This window comes from Antennarius striatus, chromosome 21 (genome assembly GCF_040054535.1).
Source record: "Antennarius striatus isolate MH-2024 chromosome 21, ASM4005453v1, whole genome shotgun sequence".
Taxonomy (NCBI): Eukaryota; Metazoa; Chordata; class Actinopteri; order Lophiiformes; family Antennariidae; genus Antennarius; species Antennarius striatus.
The window spans coordinates 4001206-4016030 of NC_090796.1; the positions used below are offsets into that span (position 1 = coordinate 4001206).

The window sequence follows — 14825 nt, forward strand, 5'->3', positions numbered from 1 at the left end:
ATTAATCATCACTGAAAACTAAATCATCGTCAACTAAAGTAACTTTACAAATCACATGTCATGTACTCAATTCAAACATTTTCCAGAAGGCTGGAAGGAGTGGTTGCATGTGGCCTGGGTCCTATATAGCTTCTGGGCTCCGCCCATCCATTAGGGAAGGCAGGTAGGAGTGGTTGGGGATTTTCCGTCCAAGTAAAGGTAGAGAGAGAGAGGGCTTGGGGGATTTTTTACACTTTATTTCTTCAAATGTTGATGATTACAATACGATGAAAATCATAAAATTTGAATACTGATATTATCATAAACCTTTCCTAATTTTTTCCTAAGAATGTAACGATATTTTAAAAAATTATCGTATTCTGATCCCAGATGAAGCAGACAATATTCAAATAGTATTTCCACAATATTTCTGTAGTTATTGCATCATTCATGTTAAATTTCCTTTACAGTTTGAGGAGACAAGTTTATGCAAACTAATTAAACCGCACAATACCAGTTGCTTTTGACTAGTTTGTGATAAAACAATTTACACAGAAATTTAAGAAAGCATTTATTCACTAATGAGCTATCAAGTCACATCTGATTCCACCTTAGCAACATTTAAAACGCTAAAATATTTCTCTGCAATATGAAAAGTGGTCCGAGTCTCAGACTGAATTAAGTGTGAACAGAATAAAGTCCTATTTCTGAGATTTAAGTGAAAGTTCAGACTTCTGGGATTAAAGTGAGACATCGGACTGATTTCCTGCCATTAAAAACAAACTATTATTTTTTTTGACTTTTTTATTCTAAATTATCCCTAAGTGTACAGTACTATTCTTGTAAAAATTGAAGCGTATCCGAAAATGTTGTTGTGGAACGTATGTTTTTATTCATTAGTGTGCTCCGGACTGATTAGGGTGTAACACAAGGTACAGCCTTATAAAATGTCTCTGAAGCTAGAAATAGTATGTATTAACTATGCTAAAACTATTATCTGCGTGCTAAATGAAACGCAGATATAGCTAACTGTTAGCAGCAGCTATCTAGCTTGTGGCACCTAGCCTGTGGAAGCTAACCTGGAGCTGAAACGTTGTTCACCTCAGTCTTACCGACAGAACTCAGTGGACGTAGCGCCACTGATGTAACGCTAGCTAGAAAACCCCAGGAAAACGACGCAGTGGCCCCGTTACTTTGTGTTTAAAGACAGGCTGCTTGTTAGTAGCCGAGGAGACCATGAACGGCCATAAAGTTCTATTTGTTGGGTTGAATTTGTGGACTTCAGGGAGAAGCAGATGGATCAGTCGACTTCATGACGGTGAGAAACTGACTCCTAGCCATTCACTGGTTTCCTGTAAGTAGGAAACACACCAAACCAGTAAAGCATCAACTCAGTTATTATTACTTTGTTTGGTAAAGTTTCAAGATAGATTAAAAGTTTAACAACGTGACGTCATTCCGCATATACTCTAGTCAGCACTAACAAAGGTGAGTGTTGGTTGTGTAGGTGGAAATGGAAGGAAACCGTATTCCTCCTGCAGTCCGAAGGTGTGTGTTATTGGCAGCGGACCTGCGGGGTTCTACACGGCCCAGTATTTGATCAAGGTACTCTATCATTAGTCCAAGAACACAAGAACTGGTGAGGCATGATGTGGATAAAGGCTTACGTGTTGTTTTGTTATTAAATACAGTAATTTCATATTGTTAACATGACTGATTTAAGTTTTAAGCTGATAATGTCGTGGTGTTTGTTATCATATATTCATAGATCTGTTTTTGTTTCATCCTCCAGGCCCGTCAAGATGTCCAGGTGGACATTTATGAGCGCTTACCTGTCCCCTTTGGTCTGGTCCGGTTCGGGGTGGCCCCTGATCATCCTGAAGTTAAGGTCACTCAACTTTAATAGAGGTCTTAGCCAGCAGATAGCAGTCTTACATTACTGTATTTGTGTATTCTTAGTATAAGATATAAGTGTGAATAGGGGGTGTTTATTACCTTGAACGTGGTTTACACAGAGCTAATAAAACTGGCTGCTGAGATAAGTATGTACAGGTATGTTCTCATCCTTGTTCCAAATATAATACTTAAACTTCCTACTTATACTAAAGTTTACATGTCAAAGTGTACTTACATGCACTCTTGTGACCGTTGAACTGGTATCTCCCAAAGAACTGACCACAACAAACCCAGTTTACTTCATCAGGTTAGGGAATTAGAGAAACTTGATTAACTACATGAGGACATCTATTGATAGTATATAATGATATCATTTAATTCTAACTCTAACCCTAGCCTTTAACCACTGACTGAATATGTTGTCTGCTTTCTGATAACTTATAATTACTAATTCATTACATTTTCAATGATTCCAATACGTTGAGTTGTCTTTCTGTCATCTGATGGGGCTCTATATACAGTGGATATAAAAAGTCTACACAGCCCTGTTCAAATGCCAGGTTTTCATGATGTAAAAAATTACATCAAGACATAGTATATTTCTGCAACTTTTTCTAACTTTATTGTGACCTATAACCTGTACAACACAACTGAAAAACAAACCAAAATCTTTCAGGTAGGAAGTAAAAATAAACAACTGAGATTATTTGGTTGCATAAGTGTGCACACCCTGTCATAACTGTGGATGTGGCTGTGCTCAGATTGTACCAGTAACATTCAAACTCATGTTTAACTGGTGTCAGTACTCACCTGTCACCAATGAAGGTTCCTCTGGTCAACCCTCAATTAAGTTCAGCTGTTGTACGAGGTTTTTCGTGACATATTTGTAGCCACATCTTCCAGCACAAACCATGGTCCACAGAGAGCTTCTTAAGTGCCAGAGGGATAATATTATTCAAAGACATCAATCAGGGGAAGGTTACAAAAGAATTTCCAAAGAATTAAATTTACCATGGAACAAAGTGAAGACCATCATCAAGTGGAGAAAGTATGGCACAGTAGTGACATTACCACAAACAGTACATCCATCCATGGATGATAAGACGCTACCAAGAGGCCGACAGCTACTCTGAAGGAGTTGCAGAAACATCTGGTATTTACTGGCTGTGGAGTGCATGAGACAACAATCTCCCATATTCTCCATATGTCTGGGCTATGGGGTAGGGTGGCAAGACGGAAACCTTATCTAATAAAGAAAAACGTCCAAGCCCGGCTAGATTTTTGCAAAAAGACATCTGCAGTCTCCCAAACACTTGCGGGAAAATGTGTTATGGTCTGATGAAACCAAGGTTGAACTTTTTGGACATAATTCCAAAAGGTATGTTTGGCACAAAAACAACACAGCACATCACCAAAACAACACCATACCTACATTGAAGCATTGTGGTAGCAGCATCGTGCTTTGGGGCTGTTTTTCTTCTGCTGGAACTGGGGTCTTAGTCAGAGTGGAGGGAATTATGAACAGTTCCCAATACCAGTCAGTGTTGGCACAAAACCTCCAGGACTGCGTTAGAAAGCTGAAGATGAAGAGGAATTTCATGTTTCAGCACAACAATGACCGAAAGCACACATCCAAATCCACAGAAGAATGGCTTCACCAGAATAAGATTAAAGTTTTGGAATGACCCAGCCAGAGTCCAGACCTGAATCCCATCGAACATCTCTGGGGTGATCTGAAAAGGAGATGCCCTCACAATCTGAAAGATTTGGAGCAGTTTTGCAAAAAAGAGGTAGCAAATTTTGCTACCTCAAGATGTGCCACGCTGATAGACTCCTACCCAAAAAGACTGAGTGCTGTAATAAAAGCCACAGGTGCTGTAACAAAGTATTAATTTGAGGGTGTGTATATTTAAGCAACCAGATTATTTGAAGTTTTTTATTTTGTTTTTTCTTAAAGGTTTGTTTTTCAATTGCGTTGTACGGCTTAAAGGTCACATTAAAGCTGGAAAAAGTTGTGAAATCATTTGTCCTGATTTTGTTTTTTTACATTACGAAAACCTAGCATTTAAACAGGGGTGTGTAGACTTTTTATATCCACCGTATATGTTGAAAAACCTTTCCGATTGTTGTCTGCCCTGGAGGTTAATCATGTCTAAAGCAGATTTAAACTGTTGTCAGGATACTTGTTTAAATAACTGATCATTTCCTGTCATCAGAACGTCATCAACGCTTTCACACAGACGGCCAAACATTCACGCTGCAGCTTCTATGGTAACGTCAATGTGGGTAAGGACGTCAGTGTGTCGGAGCTGCAGCAGGCCTACCACGCAGTGGTGCTGGTAAGAGCAAAAACACACCTACCTGTACAGTAATGTGTGTGTGTGTGTGTGTGTGTGTGTGTGTGTGTGTATGCGTACACATACACATCCTTATGTATTATTTGTTGTTTGCCTTTGTTTGGTAGAGTTATGGGGCGGAAGGTAACCGGAGGATGGGGGTGCCGGGAGAAGACTTGGCTGGTGTGCACTCTGCCAAAGACTTCGTTGGCTGGTATAACGGGATGCCCACGTGTCGAGAGGTTTGCTTTGAACTCCTTGTTCCATTTAAGATCAGTCATGTGTTTCTATGCCTCCCTTTTGGCTGTATCTACAGCTGGATTCCCTTCTTGTTACCATGTTGTCTCCAGAACACGTTGACGGGCTTTCTTCAGTCTTGATACAAGCATCCACCTGAACTCAAGGATAAAATGACTATATTTTACAGGACCTAACAGAACCCATCTGGCCACAACTCAAGAATCACTGCTGTTTGTGACAATCACTGATTGTGTTGAACATCTGATTGAGCATGTTTTCGAAATAGTCTTGAAGTGAAAGCAGCATGTATGAGTAATTTTTTCTTATGTTTCCTACCAGCTGAGTCCAGACCTGAGTTGTGAAACCGCTGTCATTCTGGGTCAAGGGAACGTGGCCTTGGATGTTGCAAGAATCCTGCTGTCTCCCATTGACATTTTAAAGGTGGGAGACCCACAGCCTTTGATATTTAACACGAATTCAGTGAGTAGTGTATAGTAAAACTCACACAGCAATGAGAAGAATAGTAAGAGGAAAACAGTCAGTTGAATAAATTTGGATTGCTCTTCACCGAAAAGACAGTAGCTGTCGAGATGTGAGGGATCTGAAATTGCTGATTCATTCAAGAGCTGATTAGTTAGTTTTAAGCCATCTCCATGGCGACTCAGCAAAAAAAAAAAAAATCCAGACCTTGATCACTAGAGGAGATGAAAAGTTTGGAACACTCAGCTGATTTTTCAGAATTCAGAAGCAGTTTTTTTGGTGGACTTCACTTCCTCAAGCATCTGTAAAGCAAAAAAAAAATGTTCAGACCTCAAACACAGTTTTTGTGTTGGCAACAAGGTAATAACAGTTTTTGGAATCAGTGCTCTGTTTTGAGTCTAGCTGGAGCTCTATGCATGTTCCGACCGGGAAAAAAATCCTATTTGTCCAACTTCACCATCATCAGCAGAGATAATACCAGATGTGAAGAAACAGTTTTAATCTCATGGTAAATATATATCAAGAGTCTCAGGTGGGAATCTGATATTTCTTTTATGATTAACCTTTTTCCTGCAGAAGACTGACATCACCCAGCCGGCGCTGGAGGCTCTGGGAGAGAGTCGGGTCCGCAGGGTGCTGATTGTTGGCAGGAGAGGCCCCATGCAGGTTGCTTGTACGATCAAGGTGCGTCACAGGAGAGAATAAAAACTGTTTTGGTTTTTATTTTGTATACTGGTCTGATCCCTGAAAGAAAATTAAGAACACACACATTAATTCTTAATCAAACGCATGCAGACATATTAGTGTGTACAGCCCCCTGTAGCACACGCACACAAGGGGCTTGTAGGTATGTAATGGGAGGTAGAGTGGCGGGCAGTGGCGCCCCAAGTGAACAACTTTTAAGGGGGACGGAACCTTGCTCAAGGACACCTCGGCAGTGTTCGGGAGGTGAGCTGACACCTCCCACTGTCAGCTCACACTCCGAGGTGGCTGGGCGGGAGCGAGAATCGAAACCGCCGATCTTGGGAACATTGGACGACCTGCCCTAATGCTGAGCCATTGCCAACCTGTTGATATGAACCTTAAATTATAAGGTGTCGTAAACCAGAATTACTTCATGAACTCTTCATAGCCGTTCACAGCGGGAGACGTCTTCCTCCAGATTTATATCAGTTTTCCTAGCAGTTCCTCTCGTGTTCCTCTGGTGTGCAGGAGCTGAGAGAAATGGTGAACCTGCCCAACACCAGACCTGAGATGGTGGCTGCTGATTTTGAGGGCGTCTCAGAGGCAGTAAAGGGTACAAACTTAAATTATGTCTGTTATTTCTACTATTTCCTCTTTTTAAGGAAGCGATGTCTGGTTTATCTGCCTCATGAGTCTAGTCTGTTGTTGAAGGATTGGGATTGGCTCTTTATTCTCAGCTTCCCTCTGTCGCATGTTCTGTATTTCCACATAGGATGAGATGAATGGAAGCTGCTACTAAGTGAATACAGCTGCTGTTACATGTTGACCAGTCAACGTCCTTGTGACCTTTAGTCCATCACATCTCTGCTACAGAAGTGATGGATGGTGGTATAGCTGTGACAGTCGCCTTGTCTCTGTTCGTGGCTGATTGTGAGAACCTTGATCTCATGTCTGCTGAACCTGATAAGCAAGAAGTGAAGGATGATCATAGAAATTGGTGTTTTCTGCCAGTCGTGTCCTCGGCGCTGCTAAACGTGTGTTGTCAGAGATCATGTAAACAAGGCTACAGGGGTGAGATTCACTCAGTGTTACATCAGCACAGAAAGCCAACATTTACATGTTTTAAGGTCAGTCATTCAAAAGCTGAAACATGAGGACTAAGTTGACATGGGAGCTTTTTCAGTCTGGACTGGTAAAACTCGTCAAACAATGAGCCAAAAATGTTATTACAAATTTGTTTTCTTGTGTCGACAGTATCTAGATAGCTGTATATGCATTTAAACAGCTATTGGTCACTCTTGATTGTTCCTGCACTCCCCACCAGTTTTTCTATTGTAATTTACTGTATATTGACATAACTGGAGACAATCTTTGGAAAACATGGAGAAAATTTTTGAGAACAGTAACTTTGGAAGATACCATTACATTTGAAGGCAGTTGGATCTTGTTAGCTTTAACTACTGTAGAATGAAGCACAATCAATAACCCCTGTAGCTCCATTACATAGTTTAAGAGAGGCTGATGGTGACCTCAAAGTGGACAGATGATAATAAGTATCTATACTGTCAGGCCTACCGCGGCCCAGGAAGCGTCTGACGGAGCTACTGTTAAAGGTCGCCCTAGAGGTCCCAGGAGACGAGGAGCAGCAGAGACGAAACAAGGCCTCCCACTCTTGGTCCTTCAGATTCTTCCGGAGCCCCATCGAAATCCTGGCCAACCCTGAAAACAACAGAACAGCTGGCATCCGACTGGCAGTCAACAGGCTGGAAGTAAAAAGATTTTCATCGTTAAATTGAGGAAATCCTGACTTTAACCAGATGCATCTGCTCTTTGCAAGGGTCTTGTTGAAATCAGCTTTGTGTCCAGGGTTCAGGAGAGGGGGCCCGAGCGGTCCTCACTGGAGAAGTGGAGGATCTCCCCTGTGGCCTTGTCATTAGCAGCATTGGCTACAAGAGCCTCCCCATCGATCTGACTGTGCCATTCGACTCCTGTAAAGCCATTGTCCCAAACAGCATGGGCCGTGTTCACCAAGCAGCGGGTAATCAGCAGATACTCAAGAGCAGCACTGCTTAAAGCTGAATTATTCTAGTGAACCCATGTGTATTTCCAGGTCTGTATTGCAGTGGCTGGCTCAAAACAGGCCCCACTGGGGTGATAGCCACCACTATGAATAATAGCTTTGATACGGCGCGGTCCGTGATGGAGGACATCGATTCAGGGACACTGGATGTTTCTACAGCCAAAGCCGGTTCACAAGGCCTCAGCAGACTTCTAGAAAAGAGAGGTACTCTGTTCTAACAGTGCTCGTTCCATCTGCTGCTGTTGTACAGTGTCTAGGTTATACCTAACTATACCCGCCACTCTGAAAAAGCCATGTGTTTGTGTTGCTGTGTTTTGTTTAGCAGTGGTTTAATGCTTCTCTGTACATCACAGAAGGGGGCACTAATGTACCAAGATATGAAGCAACGCATCAACAGATTAAAAAGAGTCGTAGTCCCATCATTGCACCTTGTCTGTCATATAAATATAAAACACTGTACACGGCACACGTGTTACTGATTTGTCCTAAGGTGTCTGTTACAAAAGAAATGTTCTTTAGCTGTGTTTTCTGTTTGTTTCTAGGGGTGAAACCAGTGCTTTTCTCAGATTGGGAGAAGATTGACAGTGTGGAGAAGAGTAGGGGTGAAGTCCCTGGAAAACCCAGAGAGAAACTACTGACTGTAGAAGAAATGCTGCAAGTGGCTCGAAAATGACTCCAGACAGAAAAAGCTACGTGTTGCAAAGTAAAAGAAAAGTGGTGGAAAAATCAATTTGGACAACAGTGAGGGAAAGAAAAGAAATCTTTGTCATTTAAGCACGAACAACAATAGACAGAGACTACTGTACTATATTTTTTTCACACCACTGTGTGTGTGTGTGCATCCTCACACACGAGAGAGAGCACAGCAATGTATCAAGAGTGTGAGTTGTTGGTGGCTTGCTCAGGGGCACATTGGCAGTGGACTGGAGGTAGACTGGTGCCTCTCTGTCTCTACAGTCCAGTGATTTTTTTCATCTGGGTTGGGACTTCTACCAACCGGCGACCTCTCGGTTCCCAACCCGCTACTGCCCCAGTGAAATGGATACTTGACGTGGACTTTAACCTGCACATAGTATTACTTGTCTTTTTTTTTAACCATTAGGACCTTCTCGTACTTGTATTTTACTGTAAGATGCTTATTTTATTGCGTCATTTCATTTGTCTTGTACATTTTGAATCATATTTCATATGAAATAAAATGTGACGTGTGTCAGAGGCTAATATTTTCTATTGCATTCTTAATATGTTTTTTTGATTTGTCAGCTCAGGTGTCCTATATGGTGTGTTCTGTCCTAGAATATTGCTGTGAAATATTGAAATCCCTTCATGTGAGACCAGATGAAAAAAGATTAAGAACAGATGCCACTCATCTACAGCCAGCATATGAAGCTTTGCGTCCATAATTAGGTTAAAAAGTGTTAAGGATTTGATGATTAAAGCAGTAAATGTTTTAAATGTTATTTAAACTATATTGGGGTTAAACCTTTTCCTTTAGTACAATTGTAATTTAAGTTATCAAACAAAAGAATTAACAATACAGTATAAAGGAAATTAACCTTTAGTCCGAGCAGATGTACTGAGTAGACTAGGATGTTAGCAGTCCTAGTCAGTAAAAAGAGGCAGTTCTTATGCATTTTTAAAAATGATTCATTGCACCTTTTGCTTAACAAAAGGAAGGAGTTAATGGTGTGGACATTATGTTGCTGAAATTTTCAAGTTTCAAAAGTCATACAAATTTCTCTGCGCTACTTTTGAGTAGTACATTTAATCCTGTCACGGAATACTATTGGTTTTTTAATTGTTGGAAACTAATTTGAGTCTTAGAGAACTGATGTGTCAGAAGATTTCTGTCCCTTTTTAAATGTGATAAAACATCCAACTTATGAAATGGTTCTTACATGTTGCTTTAAACCAATGAAATTAACACGTCCTTGAAACCTACTGTACAGGTTATGAAATATTTTCCTAGCCACTCACCAATTTATATCATGTAGTTGAGGAGCTGTACACTTCCCTTCAAACATGTAATCCACTTGTAACTACACTATCAGAAAGCCCTGAGCAAAAAAAAGATATGTCAATCAATTTGCAAAATATCTTATGTGGAACATGCAATAACTTTAGAAACCATTCTGCACAAACCTATTGCAAAGGATATTTTGATAATTAAATTTTTTAAAGAGACTTTCAAGATGGGAGTCCAGTGTTAGGTTATTTCTCTTGTGGGAAATGTACTGGCAGCAGCAAGTTTTAATGGAACTGATGCAAATAAGCTTTTGGTTTACACACAGAATGGTTTGAATTCTGGTTTGAATTACAGCACATTCAAGTCTAATAAATGTAATTTAAAGAAAAACTTGTTGGTAGGTGTAATCTGCAAAATCAAATAAAAAAAGGAGTATAAGGCTTTTAAGCTAAAACCAGCACACAAAAACATCTTGAAAGCTGAGTATACTGCCTATAGTTTCTCAACCCATTCGCTCCATTTTAATTGGCTGTCAGTGTGACTGTTGGAGATTCAGTGGAGTTCCTGGTCAGCTCTGGCAAAGCAACACTGGATGTAGCTTCATTCATAGCAGCTGTACCAATTTCAGTTGGACCCTCTGTAGCTTTATAAACAGCTATCCCATTACTTCTGACCGCAGCACCATTACTACTGGTCAGGTACCCATCACTGTTAGTGGTCCCTTTTTTCTTCCACTGTGTGACTGCTACTGTTGGCCAAGTAGCCATTGTTGCTGATGTTGAAGCCATTACTGTCTGTCCAGTTGCTGATGGAAGTCCCACTGCTGTTGAACATATGAGTATCGTTGCCATCTGTGCTGTCACCCCGTGTAGTCCCATTACCACTGGCTGTGTGGACCATATTACCATCTGTTCTATTGCCATCACTGCTGACCCTGTGGAGAACACTGCAGGCTGTCTTATTAATGCCGCTGCTGGCCATGTGACCTTCACTGTTTTCTATTGCATTTCTGCTAACAGTCCCTTTGTGTCTGACATTGTGGCCTGTCCCTATGGTCATGTGCCCATCTTTGCCCACTGTCCCATTGACACCTTCAGTCAGATTGAAATAATCACCAACCGCATCATCACTGTCTGTCCAGTTGCTGCTGACCATATGGCCATCCAAATGGTCATTGTTGTCATTTGTCCCATTGAGGTAAAAACCAATCATCTCATTGCTGTTGTCTGTCCAGTTGCCACTGACAGGCCCATTGTTGCTAACCATGAGTTTTTTGTGGCCAAACAACTGGCTGTTGCTGTTTTTTGTCCCGTTGACACCAGCAGTCAGATTTAAGTAACCGACCATTCCATCATTGTCTGTCCAGTTGCTGCTGACAATATGGCCATCTCCAATGGCACCAGTAGTCCCATTGAAGTCCCCACTGACTATCTCATTACTGCTGTCTGTCCATTTGCCACTGGAAGTCTCACTGTTGCTGACCGCGAGGTTGTTGTGGCCAAACAAAGGGCTGTTGTTGTTGTTGTCTGTCACATTGACAGCATCAGTCATATTGAGGTCATCACCAACACCGTTTGTCCAGGTACTGCTGACCACATGGCCATCCAAATGGTCATTGTTGTCATCTGTCCCACTGGTATCGACAGTTACATTGAAGTAATGACTGACCATGTCATCGATTTCATCTGTTCCAACCACGATTGTCCTGTTGCCAGTAGCAGTCCCATTGAATCCACTACGGTCTGTCCTGTTGCCGCTGACCACACTACCATCACTGCTGATCATGTGTCCAAAGTGGCCATCCATCTCATCTGTTCCATTGCCTCCGACTGTATGGTTGACCATGCCGTTGCTGATATCCGTCACATTGCCGCTGACCATGTGGCTGCTGCTGTTCGTCATTTTGCTGGCTGTCATCCTGGTTCTGTCACTGCTGGCCAGGAGGTCATTGTTTTCATCTGTCCTGTTCCTGCTGGCTCCCCCGTTGCCATTGGCGGTATATTCGATGCCATTAGCAGTCAGGTTGCTGCTGACAATATGGCCATCACTGCCACCTGTCCTGCTGATGCTAGCTACAGAGTCATCTGTATGGCTCAGATTTTCACCAGTCTGGCTGTCATCGTACGTTTTCCAAGGTTGGAACACTTCTGCTATGTTATGGCGATGTTGTATTAGTTTCAGGTAACCGACTGAGGCCTCAGCTTCCACTTCATCATTTTCCAATTGCACTGAAGAGACGATTGAAAAATTAAAAACAAACAGTGATGTTCTTTAGACTGACACATTGATGAGGGAACAGAAGGCCCCATACGTAATAATTTAAACCAAAAAAAGTTTTTGTAATTTTCAATGCATGAAAATCCCTTAAAACTTGTCATATTTTTAATCAGTTCATTTAATTTTAATCACAAAAGAACAAATATTGAGACCTTATTACATCCATGATGTCAAAGGTAGATGAGATTTTGGTGGCACAACTTGGATTGGAAAGTAAGGGGTATACAATATGTGGCAATGCTGAAATGGAGTATCTTTTATGACTACTAAATCTAACATTTAGTAACAGCCCAAGTATACAACACAGACCACTACTATAACCAGGTGAGACTTGTAAAAAAAAAAAAACCAGAAGGATGTGTGTGTTTTTATCATAATAAAATAAGGACCCAACAGGCCTAACTCTTTTTCGGGTTAGTGGTAAGCCCTATGAGCCTAAATTCCGAACAGCTGAACATTCATATTTAATACAACCTTAAACAATATGTGAAACATTTAATTTTCTGCACCGGCCACGATGTGGAAGATGAAGGTGATGATGTCCAAGCTTCATGACCCTGGATAAGGGCCAAACACACCAACATGACAAGAGCTTATAGCCTAAACGTATCTATTAGCCTAACGCTTAAGGTCCGTAAAACATAACATTAACACCCCATGGATTCAGATTTCACGTCATGTCAAAATAACTCAACAAATCTAGACTAACAGTTTGCTCTGATGTTAGACTTCATCTGGTCTTTTCTTCTTTCCTATTGCTGTTATCTGCAGCGTTTTGTCCTACTTTTATCCACATCTCTGTGAACTTCTGAGCAGGAAACAAGTTCACCAATATCGAGACTGAAGACAATTCAGGTCAGGTTGAAAGTTAGAGCCAGCAATGTAGACTATAGACTATCTGTAAGAAAACTGACACAACCTGAATGTTAGTTCATGACTCTTTAAATTATTGACGGTGTTGTCCTCCCATAATGGACAAATGTATTGGGTCTCCTGGGGATAATTGCTGCTCAGGTATAAGTAGAAACCAATGTTAGCCAGTTAGATTTCGATCCGGATTTTTTGCTTTTGGATGTTAACTATTGGTCGAGTTAAGTGAGAAACTTAATGGAAATAAAATGGAGTAATAAAACTTGAATGATTACCAGGTAAGGCATCATTCACGTAAGTGTGGTGGAACACCTCATTGGATTAAAGCTTGACTTAGTATCTCCATCTGAGAATAAAATTCATTCAGCAGAGGCAGAGATGTAATAACCAGAAGGGGGACTATAACTACCTCTACCTTCACCAGGCAGCTGATTACAAGTAACTGTAAAATAAAAGCAGACAGTAGCAAACAAAGTAGTGAAACACATCACAGTAGTAAAGCAGCTGGTGATGGAACTTACTTGTCAATGTTCTAGTTACATATCCTTAGTTAGTATTCCAGCAGCGTTAATCACCTGATAAAGTCACAAGGCTCATAAACAAGATGATTAATTTTTCTGTAAGAACTCACCTTCTTTAGCATCTCGTTCAAATATTGACCGGAGGAATACGATGGCCCTCTTCATGGAGTCTTCAGTGGGTGACACTTCTGTAATGTAAAATAAAATGTGATGACGTCACAGAGCAGCAGTAGAAAGATCCGGATACAGATGACGTACCTGTGCTTGTGTCTTCATCAGCTCTTTCTGCATGCTGATGAATTTCACCACCCGGCCAGCAAGAACCTATGAGCAATGGACACACTGGTGAACATTTGTGGAATGCATACTTCTCACTTGTAACAGCTGTTTATTTCACTATTTGTATACTGAACTTCAGTATTCAGAGATAACTTCAAAGCTATTTAGCTGTACTGTTGCTTTTTTGTTTTTGTTCACCACAAATGAATCATTGTTTCAGACTGAAGAAATGTGAAAACCTGTGCAGAGCAGCACACAGATGAGCAAAGTCCGAACAGCTCCCATGACATCCGCTTCAGAGGAGAACCGGACCCAGACTCGCACCGGACTATAGAAGTACAGCTGGTACCGATCAACGCTAATTGTCTCCGTCCGCAGAGGAGAAAGAGACTAAATCCTTCCTCTGACAATGATGTCTGACAACGTTATATAGAAAACACGAGATATGTTTTATTTGTTTCATTGTGTTTGTGAAAAGAACTTCAATTTAATCTCAAAATGCATTAAAAGTTTTAACAAGAATCGGGGGTAAATTCACAGACTTAGGTGACATCTAGTGGTTCGAAACTGTATTGCAGGAAATACCTAACCTTGTTGATCGGTGTCAATGGAAGTTTTACAGACTTCGTATGTAGTGCTGTCTTCTTCTTTTCCTTTCGGCTTTTCCCTTCAGGGGTCGCCACAGCGAATCGGTTGCCTCCATCTAACCCTGTCCTCTGCATTCTCTTCTCTCACACCAACTACCTTCATCTTCTCTTTCATTACATCCATAAACCTCCTCTTTGGTCTTCCTCTAGGCCTCCTGCCTGGCAGTTAAAAAACAGCATCCTTCTACCAATATATTCACTATCTCTCCTCTAGACATGTCCAAACCATCTCATTCTGGCCTCTCTGACTTTATCTCCAAAACCTCTAACATGTGCTCTGATGTACTCATTCCTGATCCTATCCATCCTGGTCACTCCCAAAGATACAGTAACCTCAGCATCTTCATCTCTGCTACCTCCAGCTCTGTCTTCTGTCTTTTCCTCAGTGACACTGTCTCTAGACCAAACAACATCGCTGGTCTCAACACAGTTTTGTACACCTTTCCTTTAATTTTAGCTGAAACTCTTCTATCACACATCACACCTGACACTTTCCTCCACCCGTTCCATCCTGCCTGTATACGTTTCTTCACCTCTTTTCCACACTCTCCATTGCTCTGGACTGTTGAC

At 41.3% G+C, this 14825-nt stretch overlaps 2 protein-coding genes across 3 annotated transcripts; one reads left to right on the top strand and one right to left on the bottom strand.

The window, feature by feature from the left end:
* The first annotated feature begins 601 nt into the window (after window positions 1–601).
* Window positions 602–8907, top strand: fdxr (ferredoxin reductase). 2 transcript variants are annotated; one of them, XM_068305226.1, is made up of 12 exons: window positions 602–1297; window positions 1487–1584; window positions 1772–1867; window positions 4092–4214; window positions 4340–4453; window positions 4791–4892; window positions 5508–5615; window positions 6144–6228; window positions 7185–7384; window positions 7482–7653; window positions 7726–7899; window positions 8238–8907. In XM_068305226.1, the coding sequence occupies exons 1-12, from the start codon at window positions 1216–1218 to the stop codon at window positions 8366–8368; spliced, it is 1485 nt and encodes a 494-aa protein (XP_068161327.1). In that variant the 5' UTR covers window positions 602–1215; the 3' UTR covers window positions 8369–8907. The 2 variants fall into 2 exon arrangements, with proteins under 2 accessions (XP_068161327.1, XP_068161328.1); XM_068305227.1 differs by lacking the exon at window positions 1487–1584 and having other exon boundaries at window positions 609–1297.
* A 1072-nt stretch (window positions 8908–9979) lies between these two features.
* Window positions 9980–14748, bottom strand: LOC137588267 (autotransporter adhesin BpaC-like). Its single transcript, XM_068305225.1, has 4 exons — window positions 13848–14748; window positions 13588–13653; window positions 13440–13517; window positions 9980–11889 (listed from the first exon to the last, which is right to left on the bottom strand). The coding sequence occupies exons 1-4, from the start codon at window positions 13891–13893 to the stop codon at window positions 10373–10375; spliced, it is 1707 nt and encodes a 568-aa protein (XP_068161326.1). The 5' UTR covers window positions 13894–14748; the 3' UTR covers window positions 9980–10372.
* Between the last annotated feature and the right edge of the window lie 77 nt (window positions 14749–14825).